Source organism: Elephantulus edwardii, unplaced genomic scaffold (genome assembly GCF_000299155.1).
Source record: "Elephantulus edwardii isolate Elephantulus edwardi_28Jun2011 unplaced genomic scaffold, EleEdw1.0 scaffold00195, whole genome shotgun sequence".
NCBI classification, from domain to species: Eukaryota; Metazoa; Chordata; class Mammalia; order Macroscelidea; family Macroscelididae; genus Elephantulus; species Elephantulus edwardii.
Genome location: NW_006399945.1, coordinates 199,482 through 217,884, shown reverse-complemented (window position 1 = coordinate 217,884; position 18,403 = coordinate 199,482). Strand labels below are relative to the sequence as shown.

Genomic DNA, 18,403 nt, shown 5'->3' with positions numbered 1-18,403 from the left:
GCTGCCCAGATGGCACTGAGGCGCTATGTGTGGGTCTGAAAATACGAAGACTGTTTTATTTTTGTTTGTTAGGTGCCGTGGAGTGTGGCCCTGTGAACAACAGATCCGAGTGACCCTGTCCTGTCCTGTGCCGTCCTCACAACCTCTGACACATTCAAGCCCACTGCTGCAGTCACTCTGTCAATCCATCTGGTTGCGGGTCGTTTTCTCTTCCTCTTTCACTGACCACCCACCTTTCTAAGTTTTATGTCCCATTCAAGGAACAGCGTCTCCTTGCAGCTAGGACATTTGGTATGAGTGTGGTAGAGGATAATTAAGAGAGAGAGATGACAGAAGAATCAACATGGACAGGGAGTGAAGATGGGCACAGTCTCAAAGCAGCAGCTGATGAACTCCTTGTCCTGGAAACCTAACTGGTAAGGAAACAGCGGCACATTCCAGACCAAGAGCCTTTGAGCAGGAAGGGGACTGGGCTGGTAGAGACAACAGAAGACAGGGAGCGAGGCCGGGGTTTGGACATCTTCGTTTTGGTCCAGAGGAACGACCAGACACAGGCAAGATGGAGAAGAAAGCACACCTTTCATCTGGACCCTACCAACCCTGACAAACTGTAATCAGTTTCTGAATTCTAGAAACCATTCTCCCTTTGTATGAATTTCAAGTATTATTTTTGGCCATTATTTGATTGAACACTAGACAGTTTATTCCTGTGAAGATCAAGAACTAACAGGATAAAACAGTACAAAAGTCAAATATGCATCCTGCCTTTGTAATATTAATTCAGTATGATTATTTCCTGTTTTCTAATTCGTTCCTGTGTTTGTGTCTCTTGGTTTATTTATTTCTGAGTAGAACCATATTTATGCCCTCTAAAATAATTTAGACTAAGGTTGATGTCAGAATCTTAGATATATATTTAAAAATTTACCAACCATAGGGATCTTTTCTGTTTAGTCTAATAAGTAATAGACTCAGCCCGGGATGTTGTGAAGTTGCAAGGCACTTCAATAAAGATCGTAGATTAAAATGTTTTATTTTTGCTCAGAGAGGTAAAGCAACCTGTTCAAGATTATATAGCCAAACAAAGTTGGAAGAGAAGAGATGGAAGGAGAAAGGAACATCACAACTTTTCAGCCCCGTGCTGTTTCTGCTCTTCTATGAGGCCATCATTGTGGAATCACAGAAGCAGAAGCTAAGAAACAGATTCTTTTCATAATAGTTTAACAATATAAGCCACACAGAAAATGTCGAGAAACACTTTAATGAGACTCTCTGTTTAAAAGCATTCTCATTAACACACACATGGCATCCTCTTCTTTGATTACATTTTCCACTGTCAGTGTGTGTTTTATACAAGCAACAGCCTCATGAACAAATGGATAGATCATTCTTCTATTTTCAAGAGGTGCTTTGAAGGAGTGCTGACACAGGGCGTTAGGTTTGATGTGCACACATAAATCCTTTATCGTCCCAGAAGGGATGATCTTGAGTGGCTCAGAGCCTCCTGGGTCACTGCCCAAAGAGCTGTCCCTTGGCCTGAGAGTTGCTGGAGAGGTGGTGTGTGCAGTGGGACACAAGGGTCCTGACTGGACATAAATATGCCCCAGAGTTAAGCAGAGTTAGTTAAGCAGTTACTCTCACCTCCTTTTTCCACTTCTTTTTTGAGTAGGGTAGACTGTGGACCAAGAAATAGATACACAACACATTTCAGGTTCTGTGAATTTGATAAAGTAGGATCCCAGCCACTCGCTGAGTCTAGCACCTGGTGTGTGTGTGTGTGTGTGTGCTTTACTAGCCTCCCTGCTGGATGGTGCTGCAGGGTAGGCAGGGCGAGCGCCACCCCTTTCTTCAGCATGAGGAAACCCGCCTGTGGGTGCTTGCTGCCTTCCCCACAGGCTCTGTGTGTTTTTGTCCATGGCAAGTCTCTCACCCACATTTTTAAAATTCTTGTTTCTTTTAGGCATATTCTGTTTTTCTACATCTCTTCCATGCTGGCTCCGGCCAAGCACAGTAAGTGGAGGAAGCACTGTGGATCACCTGGGACACTGGAGAAGGCTCTCTTGGACCCTGGGTTCTCTCGGGGTGAGGCTGAGAGAGAATAGAGAGGTCAGAGAGCTGTCCCCCCAAGCTACTTAACGGAGGCACTTTGACATACTTGAACCCCTCAAAGGCCTCCCTTCCCTCTGCCTTCATTGTCTCTTATGTACATCTTTACAGCTGTGTCCTTCATGGTACCTAGTTGCTTAAGCCAGGAATCTTCTCCCTCCACACTGGGAGGACACGTGATGCAGAGGCACTGCCACTCAGCAGTAAGTTCCAGAGTTTGTCAAGAGAGATCTCAACACGGCCTCCAGGAATACTTTCCGTTGATCGGTATTGGCTCTGCTGTAGGCGAGTTTGGCTTCACACACAAATGTCCCTTTCTGGGGTGGCAGTCCAGAGGAAAGCCCAGCTGGGAGGTGCAGGACGGCACACGGGGAGCCTGTCACTCAAAGAGCTCCAGGTAGTCAGGCGGCTGGTCTTGCTGTCCACAGGGGTGAAGGAGAAGCTCTTTCCCCAAGGAAGTTATGGGTTCCACCTGTCAATGAAAAGGCACATGGCAGGAGGGGGTGGGATGGGCAGGTAGCTGAAAGAGTATAAATAACAACAAAATGCCCTTCCTCCCTCCCCAGAGAACATTACTCCCTGTGTTTATTTCCTTGACTTCTGCTAAGCTTTATCAGTCGTAACAGTGATTCTTCTCACTCCCAAATGCCCTTGGACATCTCAACCCTTCTGGGCTCAAACTGCAACGGTAAGGCTGCTCTCAAGAATGCCTGGTATGTGCACAGATTTTCTTTTTTTCCTTAGCATTTTCTGTATTTCTCAGTCTCTCTATCTGCAGAGAAAGTAAGTTCTATGATAAAAGAAATGCAATTAAGAGTATTCTGATTATCAGGAGGATCAGAGACAACTCCCACCGTCACTAGTCTCAGTCTTGGTTTTTTAAAATTGCTTTTCATTGTTAGAGCTGCTACAGGAGGATAATTCACAAAACAAATTAATGCTGTGAATCCTTTTACCTTGTGGTATTCCACCAAATCGGCCAAAGTAGCATGCTGCAGCTGGTCCACGCCCAGGAAGCTGTATGAGTCTGCAGAAGCATCTATGATGAAATGTTTACAGCCATCCTCGGACAGGTAGGACAGGACGTAGCCTCTGATCTTCTCACTGACTCGGATCAGAAAGCTGCCCGGCACACCTGAACTCAGAAGCTCGTTGGCTCTGCCAAGTGTGAGAATTCCTGTGGGCAAGTAGAGTGGGTATTTCAGCCAAATAATTTAAAAGGAAACAAATCTCCTTACTGAATACACCTATATGAACAAAGTTTAGGAAGAGAGAGAGAGAAGTGGGAAAGAGAGCATGCGTGCGCAAAGGTAAATCCATCTTGGGGTCTAAGTAAAATATCATCCATCGGCTGATATTTCATAACTGGACATATGTAAATAGGAGGAAGCAGAGTTCAAATAGGAGTGTAAATGTTTAACCTTCTTAACAAGAATAAACTTCCATGAGTATACCTGTTTTTAACCATCCAGATGTCATAAGGCTTCCCCACATGGCAGTCAGGTAAGGAGGCAGGTTGGTTTACCAGCAAGCCTGTGCTTACCTTTCAACCATAGGGAACAGTTTCTAATTTGTAGGTTGGGGTTTTTTTTTTGTTAAAGTCGTTACTTTGCATGTGAACTTGTTCACTGCAGATTAGTCAATAAGAACAAGTAAGCCTGTGCTCACCTTGCCTCTTGGCAATGCCTGAAGAGGGTTTAAAGACTTGCCCTCAGGCCGACTCAGTTTACTGCTGAGTTTAAGGCCTGAGGAAACGACTTGATCTAGAACAGTGGTTCTCTGTCACAGTGCTGTCTGCAGCCTTTGGTTTTCATGGGTGGGGATGGCTGCCTGCTGGCATCTAGCGAGCAGAGGCTAACAACGCTACTAAACACCCCACAGTGCACAGGACTGCCCTCCACAACAAAGAACTCCATCGTAAAACGTGAATTGTTCTAAGAGAAACCTTGACTTTGATGGATCTCCAAGTTAGTGATAGAATCCGATTCCCAAAATGCCTTCCTTCCATTGTTTAAGAAAATAATTATTTACTTATTTAAATGCACATTTAAAGAAATGCACACACATCTGTATGTGTGTGTGTGTGTGTGTGTATTGTTGTTGGTAGGTGCCGTCTAGTTGAGTATTGAGTCCGATTCACAGCGGCACTACAAATAACAGATCTGAGCCCTGTCCTATCCTGTGCCGTCCTCAAAAACTCTCACACACCTGAGCGCACTGCTGTGTGGCACTGTGTCAATCCATCTTGTTGAGGGTCTTCTTCCCTTTCACTGGCTCTCCCACCTTTTCCGAATGACGCCACTTTTGAGAGAACAGCATATCCTAGCAACATGTCCAAAGTGTGTGAGATGAAGTTTCACTATCCTTGCTTCTAAGGGGCACTCTGGCTACACTTACGTGTGTGTGTGTGCGTGTGCGTGTGTGTGTGTTCCATGCTTTTCAACCTGATTCCATATTTTTCATTTAATGCTGAAAGAATTGTGCAGTGAGAAAACCTGATATTATGCTGTATCGATGAGAAAACTGAGTGGGAAAAGATAAGTTATTAAGGTCACAGAATTGTAAGGTTTTGTTTTGGTTTGTGGTGGTTTGGTTTTTTTTTTCTATACTTGTTTTTTAATACCCTTCAGCTCATGAAATTGTTCTGAAATTAGCTTACCATGAGGTATGAGTATTTCTATCAGAAATATACATTTCTCACCTGAAAAAAGTTTATGTGTTTCTGTTTACTCAAATAATGGGAGCCATCTATGCTTGTTTGCCAGCTATTCTTTCCTTCTACAATGTATCTTAAGCACTATGTTAATTTTTTTATAGGTTGCTGTAAAAAAAAGAAAATGTAAGGCACACTTACTAAAATAACTGGAAGGAGGGAAGTAATTAGCAAAAAATGTGTTAGGTGCCATCAGGTGACTACAACTTGTAATGAAACTATCAATAACCAGTCAAAAATGTTCCTTATCCTGCACCTTCCAGTCTCTGCCATACCCAAGCCCTTTCTTATAATCACTATTCTCAGTGAGGATCTTTCTTTTTTGCTGACTCTATTTTTCCCAGTCTAATGTCCTGACAACTCGCCCAAAATGTTAGAGCAACTTTCACTATCCTTGCCTTCAAGGAGCAGCCTGGTTGCCTTTCCTCCAAGATTGTTGTTTTTATTCTGTGCCATTGAGTCGCCTGTGACTCATTACCAACCCTATGTACAGCAGCTCTGAAGCCTGCCCTGTCCTGAACCAGTCTCACTGATTCCAACACACCAACCCCCATTGTCCCAGTTACTGTATCAATCCATCTCATTCAAGGTCTTCCTGGCCTGTAATGTCCCTCCATCCTCTGAGCATGATGTCCTTTTCCAAGGATGGGTTCCTCCTGGCCACATGCCCAAAGTATATGAGAAGAGCTTCGAAATCTAACCTCCAAGGAGAAACTTGGTTTCACCTTCTCCAAGACAGAACTATATGTTTTCTTGATGTGCTCAAGATTCTTTTCCAACACCACAACTCAAAGATATCAATTCTTTTTCTGTCATCCTTAGTCATTGGCCAGCTCTGTGATACATAGCAAGTAATTGTGAAGACCATGGTCTGGATCATATGCACCTTGTGTGATAGTCAATATTTTTTGCCAATACCACAATTCAATGGTATCACTTCTTTAGGCTTAATTTTTTAAATTCTCCAACTTTTACATGCATATGAAAAAACTGAAAATACTATGGCTTTGGGTCTGGCAAAAAGTAGAATGGTCATATTTTTATGACAGCCTATGATACACCAATGACACAACAACCTGCTTGCTGAAAGTTAAAAGGATTTCAAGCAATTATGACAAAAATCAAGACCAGCCTTCAGTATGGATGACAGCTCAACATAAGGGGTGGGGGAAGCATCAAAACAAGTAACATCATACTAGATAAAAGACTGAAGTTGTAAAGAATTTCATTGAACTTGAATCCACCATCAAAGTCCATGAAAACAACAATCAAGGAATCTAACGCTGTATTGCATTGGACAGGTAGGCCACAAAAGATCTCTTGCAAGTGTTTAAAAACAAATACGCTACTGAAGCTAAAGTGCACCTGGTCCAAGTCATCATTTTATCAATTGCCTCATATACAATGAATAAGGAAAAAACAAAGAATTGAGTGAGGATGCCTTTAAATTAGGATGAGAACAAACTGACAAAGAGAACAAACTAACCATCTTGGGGAAAGTACAGCTAGAATACTGCTTAGAATTGAGGATGGGGAGATATCATCTCACAGGCTTTGGGCATGTTCTCAGGAGGGGCAAAGCCTTCCTTGAAAGAGGACAGCATTCTTAGTAAAGTAGTAGTTGTTTGTTATTATTGTGTGCCGTAGAGTTGGATCTGATCCATAGTTGATTATCCAGAGGGTTTTCAGAAACCATTAATCACATGGGAGAAAATTTTCCATCATTCTCCCACGGAGCAGCTGGTAGGTTTAAATCATGTACCTTTGTGCTGGCAGCACAAAGAAACCAAAAGAAGAACTGCATTGGGGAATCTGTCAGGTCAGGGACCTTTACACAGTACTGAGAAGCAATATTATCAGTGTGGAGACTAAGGTGCGCCTGATCCAGTCCATGGTGTTTGCAGTTACTTGCTATACATCAGAGAGCTGGACAATGACTAAGGATGGGTGATAGAAGAAGAATATATACATGCCTTTGAGCTGTGGTGCTGGAAAAGAGTATTGAATATACTACCATGGATTGCTAGGAAAACAAACAGGTCCAAGCTGGAGAGGGTGAAACCAGGTTGCTCCTTGGAAGCTAGGATTTTGAAGCTCTGTTCCACATACTTTGGGCACGTGGCCAGGAGGGACCAGTTCTTGTAGAAGGATATCATGCTTGGAAGGGTGGAGGGACAGTACCAGAGAGGAAGATTCTGGATGAGATGGATTGATACAGAAACTGGTGTTGTGAGGGTCGGTTTGTTGGAGACAATGAGACTGGCTCAGAATAGGGCAGGCTTCAGAACTTTTGTACAAGAAGCTATGAGTCACAGGATTTACAACACAAATTTTGAGGGGGTATGATTCTTGAGATTTTGTATTATGAGAAATTTTTATTTTATGTAAATAGACTTTTAATGAGGAGTAGATGTAAAAAAAAAATGACTTCTCAGTAGCCTAAGTTCCACCAACCAGACCTTCTCATATTTTCTCTTATCACATCTACCGTGAAGCCAAGTCCCAGTACAGGTAAGTGTTTACCTCTCTGAAGCACCATGGTGAGAATATGGGCAATCGATATTAAATCTTGATCCCTTCTTCCTTGGAAGAAGGCCTTGGCCCAGTTCTTTCTGTTGATGCTGAACTGTACAGATAGATGCACACCCTGTGCATGTCAGCCTTTTGCCCTTCTGCCCCTTCCCTGGAAACTGTAGGCAGCACTGACACTGAGTGAGCCTCTTGCCTCAGGTGCCTGTCCATGGTACATAATGCTCATGTAAGTTCTACCAGACATATCCTGCTGCTTTTGACTGTCTTACTTTCTAAAGATATCTGGTTCCATTGGTTAATTATAGATGACAGCCATAAATTAATTTACAGATAAACCAGGCAACCCGAAGACTACAAATGACAAGCATTCAAAAACATTGTTACATGTTTATGTTATATTTTTCTTTATGAAACTAGGAATATTTATTTACTGACATCAAAATGATGACTGAAAGAGAAAAAAAAATTCTAGAAAAGGCTTTCTCTCTCATCCCAGACCTTTTGATCAAGCTCACTCTAAAATTCCAAGTTAACTTTAACAAATGGGGCAGATATTCAACTTTATAACATCTGGACAGTTTCCAGATGGAATTGGATTTTGAAAATGAAAGCTATTGTGGAAAATGATAACCAAACTTGGGTTAAAGTAAAATTCTCTTAAAATCAGGTCAGATGATACTGGTAATCAAATTGCCTAAGAGCCTCTTAACCTCTGTAATCAGTACCTATTATGTACAGACCTTGACACTATCTTATCTCCTTGGACACTATAACACAATAAAATTATTTTTATGGCAAATGACAGGTCATAATGGAAAATCCTGGGACATGATAAGGAGGGCAGGGCCAGAAAGTAAATGCTATATGAAGACTAGGCTTTGAACGCAAAAGAGTAGGGTTTCTCCTTTTTTTGCTTTAGGAGAGTATTATGGTGTTTTTTGGGGGGGGGGGTTGTGTGTGAGAAGATTATTATGAATCTAAAAATTCCCACAAATGGCATCAAATCCATCAGAGGAAGTGCATGCATTCATGGTGTCATCTGGGACCACTGTCAAACAGTAAGTTTCGCCGGCATGAGGAGGTCATTCCTGAATGTTAGACCATAATCCAATGGCATGTGCTAATCACTACTAGAGTGGGATGGGGCAGTCACTTTACAATAGTTCTCATCACTTGGCCACTTGCACAAGACTAAGAATTCTGAAGCACAGTCTTCATTTCAATCCCCATGAAGGCCAATCATCTCTATACTGTCTCCCTCGGACCAGATTTCTTCAGATGCTGCTTGTTGTTGTTTACTATTGAGTTGGACCTAACTCATAGCTGACTCACTAGTGGGCTTTCAAAGGCAATGAATTGCATAGGAGGATACTGCCCATCCTTTTCCCACGAAGCAGCCGGTGGATTCAAACCACATGGATCTGGTATTGCGGTACAGCTTCTTACCAGAGATATTACTAGGAGCAAAGATATTCTGATATAGGACAGAGGAGGGTTTATGTGCTGGTGGAAAGAGATTCATGAGTAAATAATTATTTCATCAATTTTTAAAATTAATCAGATCTCTGTGCAATGTACAATGGTATGCCTATTTCACACTGAATAAATCCATAGAAGGATGGCAGGAATAGAATAACAGTGGCTCAGGAGAAAATAGATGCCACTGAGTGCTTAATGGACTGCATCTGACTCGAAAAAGCCCAAGTCAGAGCTGAGACCAAAATCCCTGAGGCCTGAACACTTGGGTTTGATAATATCTATGGTTGAGGCTGATCAGGAAGAAAGGCATGCCTCATTCCTCTCTCTCTCTCTCCAAACTCCGGGGTCCCCACTGAACAAGCCTGCTCTATGGAATTTTTTGTGACAGTGAAGAAGCTGTTTATAGACACCAGTCACTAGTCACGTGTGGATAATGAACACTTTATCGGGGTTAGTGTGATGATATTTCATTTCAAGAGACACATGGCTAATGGTTTTTGTATTCGAAAGCATACTCTAAAGCCTCTCCAGACAACCACTTTGTTGCACAGCTGAGGGTAAACAGCACCCAAGAGAACTGGGTTGGGGGAAACCTCAGAAACACTAGCAGGACCCTAGTTGAAAATCCAAATGGCAGGGCCTCTTGCTCCACAATTAGGAGAGGAGCAGATCAGTGCAATGGGAGACCCCTTGAACCTGCAAGACTCAACTCAAGAGCATCTCATTTCCCAATTTATCTCTCAGGACTAGAGGGCCATGTTTTCCAGACTTGCTCAGCAGTTAGACTCCACCTCTATCTCAGCAGTCACCTGCTTCCAAGGTCTACTGAGTGCTCACCTGCTTGTCCGCTCTGTTAAACAATGACTTGGTTCCTCGCTCAAGTGGAGCACTCACATCCATCAAGCAATGACATTCTCTCTTCTCAACTTCCCCAAGAGCTCTGAGAGGGCAGCAACTTCTTGTGGTATGTGCCTTTGAGTCATCTGTGACCCTGAGTGACCGGACAAACAACAGCTCTGAACCCTGCCCTGTCCCAGACCAATCTCGCCGTCTCTGACATACCTGGCCCCGTTGCCACAGTCACTGTGTCAATTCATCCCATCCAGGGTTTCCTCTCCCACTACCACAGCTTACTTATTTTTTGCATAGCCTGCACCTGCCACTCACAAGATACTCAGAAAAAGATCCAACAAATGAATGAATCTGTCTCGCAGTCAAGTTGGAAACGTCCTTCTCTAGGACAAGTCTATGCATTCACTACCTCCACTTGTGAACTGTCATCACGGGGCCATGAAGTGCATTTAAATCTTCTCAAAAGCACCCCAGGCTCCATTTTATTACTGTGTACATCTCTATGACCTACTTCCTGCATTTGGAAAATACATGTTTAAAAACTCAATGAAAGATAACCAAATAATAATAGTATTTAGAGTTCTTAACACCCTCCTACCATGGCTCAAAGTGTTCATTACCTCATTTAATCCTCACAGCAGGCCTACAGAGAGAGGTGCTGTTATTATCTTCACCTGGAAGATGAGAAAGTATGCAGCACAGAGTTTTCCAAACTTGCTAAGATCGCTCAGGTCAGGAGAAATGCTAGGACTCAGCCTTGCAGTCAGCCTAGAGCTCATGGTTTCACGGCTCTGTGCAGAACTCCCCCTTTAATCCTCAGACAATTCTAAATAAGCAGACATGGTGTGGTGGTATTGTCCCATTGATCAGGAAACAGAAGGAAGACCTCTAGTCTCCCATGCTAGTGTTTCATTTGTTGTTTAATCCTGTTGGACCCATAACATTTTCCTGGAATTGGCTGAAAATCAGATGAATTTAGATAAGATTGAGTTTAATAAGTTTAAATCTTGAAAACTATCCATCAAGGCAGAAAGGATCATTGTTTTCACTGTACAAATGAAACAGCCTTAGAGATATTACCTGTTTGCCTAACACCATTCAGCTCACAGCTGTAGGACAGGGGTTGGCAGCCAGGCAGTGTGCCCTGGTGGCGTAGTACTTAGGCACTTGCCTAGTCAACATAAGGCTTCAAATCCACCCAGTGGTTCAATGGGATAAAGAACTAGAGATGGGCTTCTGTAAAGATTACAGCCTAGACACCCAATGGGGCAGTTCTACTCTGTCACGTGGGATCACTGAGTGGGAAGTGACTCATTAGTACCCAAAGAAACAACAACAATGTGACCATGAGGTGTGCCCTTAGTTAGGACCCTCTACTATGACCCTTCTCTTGGCATAATGAAATAAAATCTAACATCTCTACCAGGGCAATAGAAAGCCAGTAAAGAAAGCAAGTAATAATAGAGAAAAATGAAAGGATTGAGTGTAATTTTTTAAATGCCTTCCTGAACAACTGTTGTTAGGTGCCGTTGAGAGTCAGCTCCACTGTTCACAGTGACCTATGAATAGCAGAGCAAAATCCTGCCTGATGCTATGCTCAAACTCACTGTTGCAATTACTTTACCATCCTTATTGAAGGTCTTTCTCTCTTCTACTGGTCCACTTAGGGAGATTTGGTGGCTTAATGCTAAGACATTGCAGTGCTATGGCAAAGGTACACAATTAGAATTCACCAAGTGCTCCTCTGGAGAAAGATGGGCAATCTCCTTCTGTGCAATTTACTGCCTCTGAAAACCCTGTAGAGGTTTAGTTACCAGTTGGGGTTCAGACTTAACAGTTGTTGTGATGTGCTGTCTAGTTGCCTGCAACTCCTAGCAAACCTGTGTACAACAGCCCTAAACCCTGCTCTATCCTGTGCCAATCTGTCTCTGACACACCTACCCACATTACCACAGTCACTGAATCAATCCATCTCATTGAGGGTTTTCTTCTCTTGCACTGTCCCTCTACCCACCCAACCATGACATCCCTCACCAAAAACTGGTCCCTCCTTATAACATGTCCAAAGTACTTAAACAAAAATAACACTGGTTCTCTACTTTTCAAATCATGACATAATTCTCCAAGGACTGACCCTCTTAATAACATGTCCAAAGTATGTGAGATGAAGTCTCACTGTCCTTGCTTCTAAAGAGGGATCTGGCAGCATTTTTCTCTGGGACAGTTTTTTTTTTTTATCTTTTGGAAGTCCATGTGATTGTCAATATTCTTCACCAACATCACAATTCAAAGGCATTGGTACTTCTTTGGTCTTCCTAGTTACTCAACCATCTAAACAGAAGAATCTCCTTTTTCATGTCCAATCTTAAGCACAGTCCCCCAAACAGTCACTCTCCTTTACCCTGACCACCCACTTCTCTGGTTCCTTACCTCTGAGGTCTCTCTGGGTAACCCTGGGACTCAAAGAACATAGAGTGAAAACTACTAGATGGCAGCGTTGGGTTCAGGGACAGGCAGGTCCTCGGCACCCATGGCTGTCCATCAGGGTGAAGACTGTGCATCATGGGCAAAACTTCATTTAAGAAGAGAGGACTTTGGAGTTAACAGATTATTATAAAAACAAATGGAAAAGCATACTAACTTTGTGTAGGAAGTGTACCACACATGATTCATTTGTTAGAAAAGCCCAAGTCAACCAGAAAAAAACTAAAACAAAAACATGCAATGAACAGTACTTTCTACAGCAAACTTAACTCCTTCCAAATCTGGAAAGAAAGAAAAAAAAAATAGCATGGCGTTAACCTATTTATGGTTGATCTTCTCTGGTTATTTCAGAAATCTGAATCCCTGTAGCCACACAGGAGAAGTAAGGAGGACAATTCCAAGTGCTTTGATGCCTTCAATATAAGCAGGCCCTTCATGCTAAAAGAAGCCATGCTGGCTCTTCTGCAGTGCTGGGTCACGCCCAGCAGTGAGCGGACGGCCAGCTTCCCTTCACTGCCACCCTCCTTGCTGGCAGCCACAGCCTCTCCTGCTCCATGAGATGTTGTTGTGTACCTTAGAGTCGGAACCAACCCATCACTGACCCTCGGCAGGGTTTTCAGAGGCAGTCAGTGGCAAGGGAGGAGGTTGCCCATCCTTTGCCCACAGAGCAGCTGGAGGCCTTGAGTAGTGTGCCTTTGGGATTGCAGTGCAGCTTCTTGCCTCTAGAGCACCAGAGATCCCATGAGGTGTGCTAATCAAATAAATCTATTGATTTTCACATTTATCTGTGGCATAGGAATGGAAAGGCTTTGCGAAGTCACATCAACCAGTCATCTGGGCTTTGTGAGGAGAAAGCTTGAAAATTCTTTTGTGAAAGTTAGACTTTTTGATGGTTGCACAGATAAGAAATTTCTACCTCTTAGCAAAGTTGTTAAGGCATAAACTGTGGCTTATGGGTGTCCACTCCTAGGCTAGTTAACATTATAGCCTACAAGAAACTCTAAAGGACATCTATGAGCCTTTCTTAATCCGTCCATTCAGTAACATATGATGTCCCCAGTGCAGCAGGAGCTGTGTGGGGTGACCCTTTGCTGGCTGTCTCTAGGAACTCAAGTTCCCAGGAAGGATTACCTTCACAGCAAGGGAAAGATTCATCACCACCCTCTGCCTCCCTCTAAGGAGAATGGAAAGTTGGGAGAATGTGTGAAAACTGAAGCCGTCATCACAATAGCAAATGCCTGAACTTTTTAACCCATGGATAAAGAAGATATTTACTTTTGTTTATTTATTCTTTTTATGTGTGTACCGTCAAATTGGATCTGACTGGTACAGGAGGTGATTGTTCCTCCTTCTTCAGCAGAGCATCTGGTGGATTTGAACCGCATACCTCTGGGATTGCAGTGCAGTTTCCTGCCACTAGGCCACCAGAGCTCGCCAGAAGATATTTACTTTTAAAAAATACCTTAAAATATAAAGTACTGAGATTAAAGCACTTAGAATGAAAGTTCCATTATCTGCATTGACAGTAGGAGTCATCAACAAGAAACAAATAAGGATGGATATATTTCATCAACAGTCTAATTATAACCATATTTGAATAAGGAAGTGTTAATTACATTTCTGAGAAGTAATAACCAACTATTGAAGCATAAAGTAAATATATTAAACACTACCACCACTACAATTAGGAAATGCCAAAATCAGAAGTTTATTTACATATTTATTCCTACCTTTGATACGCTCCTTTTCACTCTCAATCCTGACCAACTTCTAAACTCCTGTCACTCATTCATGTGGACACCATGGTGCAAAATGGAACTGTTCAATAGAGTTTTCAGGGCTATGGCATTTAGAAACAAATCTCCAGGCCAGCCATCTGAGGTGTTTCTAAATGGGTTTGAACTTCTAAATTTCCTAACAGCTAAGCACTTAAATGTTTCTGCTATTCAAGTATTCAGTGAATGGACACAATTAAGAAATGACTTGGTAGGTTCCTGGGCAACCTTTATATTTTGTTTTGTTACTTCCTCTTCCTAGAAGTTGAAAAACCTGTCACTGTATAATTAATTATATGTATACACAATTTGGACACTCGTAATTAGGAGTAGGAGTATGTAAAATGACTTGGATCAGCAATCAAGAGGTTAAATGTAGCCACTCTGACCAGCAAGAGGGTTTCTGACACTTAACACTATGGACAAGCATCCAGCAAGTCAGTTGTTACCAATGAGTCAGAACCAACGTCTAGCCGACCCTCCATTTAAGTTTCCAAGGCTGTAAATCACATGCTCATCATTCTCCTGAGGAGCTGCTGGTGGATTTGAACCTCCAGAGAGGTGGAGCCTTCAGATTAGCAGTGCAACTCCCTATAAACTACACTATCAGAGGTCCTGATCTGCTCAAGAAAGTCCTGGGCCAAAAAATGAGATTTAAGGGCATAGAAAAAAAAAAGGAGACAGAGAGTGATATAAATAAAATAATTTTACTTTGATAAGCAAAAAATAAAAAGAGATAATAAAACATAGTATTCATAAATTTATAAATTCAGAAAATAGAAAACAACTTTAGCAACTAAAAAACGCGTATTTCTCTCTTGAGCTAGCTCTCCGAACCTAGAAGAAGAGAAGAAATCAGATTTTTAACTTGAAATGACATGGAATCTATAGACTAACTGGTCCAAGTCCACCTAAGACATCTTACTGATAAACTAGCTGAAGAAGTCCAATTCATAGGCATTGTTTCGTTTCTCAGAGAGGAGTTTTTATAGCACTATCATTCTCCAAAGCAGGCAACACATTACATGGGCTACACTCTGAATTGTAATTCTCTAGAGAATCTCTTGGAACTTGCTTGGCACTTCTAAGGTCGAAAGAATGGGAAAACAAATTCAAGCTTCAAATTTTAATACTTAGAGCTGCAATGGGCAAAAACTTGGATGCTCCGGGGAGTCTCAAAAGATGATGAAATACACAGAACCACTGTACTAAAAAGAACTGGTTCCCATTGAAAATTTCAGGGAGTATCTTATGAAAAAATCCAGTGGTGATGAAGATTTTCAAGCTGCATTGAATATACTGGCAAAAAATAAGGCCCCAGGAATCAACGGAATATCATTTGACATGTTTCAATCAATGGATGCAGGCCCAATATGCTCACCCGTCTATGCCAGGAAATTTGGAGGACAACTCCCTTGCTAACTGACAGGAAGAGACCCATATTTGTTCCAATTCCCTGGAGAGATGATCCAACAGAATGTGGAAATTACAAAACAATACTGTTAATAGTATGTTGCTGTTATATGCCATCGACTCACTTGCGACTCATAGTGACCCTATGTACAGCAGCCCTAAACCCTGCTCTATCCCCTTGCCAATCTTATTGTCTCCAACATACCTATCCCTATTGCCCCAGTGACGGAATCAATCCATCTTATCGAGCAAAATATTGTGGAAATTCATCCAAAAGACAACTGCTAGTTTAAACTGGGTTTAAAAGAGGCCATGGCACCAGGAATATCATTGCTGACGTAGATGGATCCTGGCTGAAAGTAGAGAATACCAGAAAAATGTTTATTTGTGTTTTATGGGCTATGCAGACATTTGACTTTATGGATAATAGCAGATTATGGCTAACATTGAGAAGAGTGGGAATCTCAGAAGTGTGCACATGTGAAACCTAGAGCAAGAAGCTGTTGTCAGAACATTGCAAGGGAACACTGCATGGTTTAACATCAGGAAAGGTGTACATCAGGGTCGTATCCTTTCTCTATATCTAATCAGTCTGTAACCTGAGCAAGTCATTAATGAAGATTGAAGATTCTTCTGTGAAGAAGAATGTTTTGTGAAGAGACACAACAGACATTGGAGTAGACTTATTAAATAAACTGTCAGATAACACAACTTTGATTGCTGAAAATGAGGAAGACTTGAAACATTTACTGCTGAGGACCAAAGCTTTCAAAATTGATTGCATCTCAACATTAAGAAGATAAAAATTCTCACCACTGCACTGATAGGTGACATCACAATAGAGAAAAGGTTGACGTCATTAACTATTTAATCTTACTGGGATCTACAATCATCACCCTACCTACCAACAGTCAGATCAGGAAATGTATTGCATTGGGCAAGACCGCTGTCAGGGACTTCCAAATTACAAGGAGAAATTAAGTCCATTTATAGACTGAGGTGCATCTGATTTAGGTCATGATCTTTTCAATCACTTGCTATTCATCTGAGAGCTGGACAATGAATAAGGATGTCACCAAAAGAACTGATGCTTTTGAGTTGTATTGGTAAAAAGCATTGAATATCCCATGGACTGTCATAAACCAAATAGATGTGACTTTGAAAAAAGTGCAACCAGAATACTCTTTTGGAGGCAAGGATAGCAAAATTTCATCTCACATGTTTTGGGCATACTTGCTGGGAGAGGCTATTCCTTGGAAAGTGATATCATGCTTGGTAATGTAAAAGAGAGGAAGACTCTCAATGAGATGGATGAACACAGTGACTGCAACTGTGGGCTTGAGTGTTTCAGAGAGGATAGAATGGTACAGGACAGGACAGGGCTAACACAGGATTGTTATGAGTCATACTCAATTCAATGGCACTTACTGCAACAACAATAGGAAATCCCACAACACTTAATTATGCTCATACAAAATCTATACCTGAGCCAAGAGGCTTTTGTCCAAATAAATTGGGCATGGTTTAAAATGGGGAAGAGTGTGGATCAGGGTTGTATCCTTTCTCCATAACTATTCAATCTGTATGCTGAGTAAATAATTCATGAAATTGGACTCTATGAAAAACAATGTGGCATCAGTTTTGGAGGAAGACTCATCAACAACCTCTGTTATGCAGATGGCACAACCTTGCTTTGCTGAAAGTGAGGACTTGAAAATCTTGTTGCAGAAGATCAAAGACTACAGCCTACAATATTAATTATATGTCAACATCAAGAAAACAAAGATCCTTACCACTGGACCAACAAACAATATCATGAGAAGTGGCGAAAGGATTGAAACTATCAATGATTTCATCTTACTTGGTACACAGTCAACACCCTTGGTTCTAGCAGTCAAGAGATCAAGAGACATACAGACTTAGGCAAGTCCTCTGTCACAGACTTCTTCTATATACTGAAATGCAATGATGTGAGTTTGAAGACTAGGGTGTGCCTTGTTCAGGCCATGGTCTTTTCAATCACTTGCCATACATCAGAGAGCTGAACAAAAATTAAGGATGAAAGAAGATAATTCGATGTCTTTGAATTACAGTTTTGGAAGAAAGTACTGAATATCCCATGGACTTGCAAAAGAACAGATATGTCTTGGAAAAGATGCAGCCAGAGTGAGGTAAGGATGGCAAAGCTTTGTCACTCATACTTTGGACATGTTGCTAGCAGAAGCTATTCCCTGGAAAGGAATTATCATGGCTGGAAAGGTAGAAGATCAATAAAAGGAAGAAGACCCCCAAGGAGATGGATTGGAATGGTGACTGCAGCATTGGGCTTAAGTGTATCAGAGATGATGAGGACGGCTCAGGGTAGTACAGGATTCAGGTCTGCTGTTCATGGTGTTGTTATAAGGCGTTCTCGATGGTACCTAACAACAACAGGTCCTTGGAAGAGCACAGAGGCTTTATCTTACAACTAGAAATAGGTCTGGACAACAGAGGTACATTTCATGAATATTATAAATGCTGTAGTATTTGGTGTAATCCAAAGACCTCAATTCTATTATGTTTTTTTTCAGTATTAATACTCTTTGATTCTTCTATTTTTCCTTTGGAGTGAAGCATTGGCCAGAAAAATCAACCTCAATTTTTACAAAATCCTTTCTTTGCTAAGGGTAAAATGCCTCTGAAATGGCTGTGCATGTGACTTCCACTCCAATTCTCTGTAGCAAACCTCTTCACACAATCCTGACTCTCTAAATGTACTTTAAACTTACAAACATCAGCAAATTCGTTTTCTCTCTTGATCCCCACTTTAGCCCCAGCACCTAGCGGAGTCCAGGATATTTTCTTGTTGACTAAAAGAATCTTAAAATCCTTAACATTATAAATGATACAAAGGAAAAAGGTCTTCTGGTCTACAGTATCATTAAAATACTATTTATTAAAATTTTAGTACACAGTTGAATCATGCCACTCATATTTATCTAAAGCTTAATTAGGAGTAAACCTTGAAAGCATGATGCTTGTGAGATGAACAATTGTTGTTGTTGTTGTT

At 41.6% G+C, this 18,403-nt stretch overlaps 1 protein-coding gene across 1 annotated transcript in view; it reads right to left on the bottom strand.

The window, feature by feature from the left end:
- Positions 1-2,485: 2,485 nt before the first annotated feature.
- Positions 2,486-18,403, bottom strand: part of SH2D4A (SH2 domain containing 4A) — a 92,404-nt gene continuing 76,486 nt past the window's right edge. The window contains exons 8-9 of the mRNA XM_006896972.1: positions 3,063-3,283; positions 2,486-2,578 (exon numbers count right to left, since the gene is read on the bottom strand). Of these exons, the coding sequence (XP_006897034.1) occupies positions 2,486-2,578; positions 3,063-3,283 (314 nt within the window). The remainder of the gene's footprint in view (positions 2,579-3,062; positions 3,284-18,403) is intronic.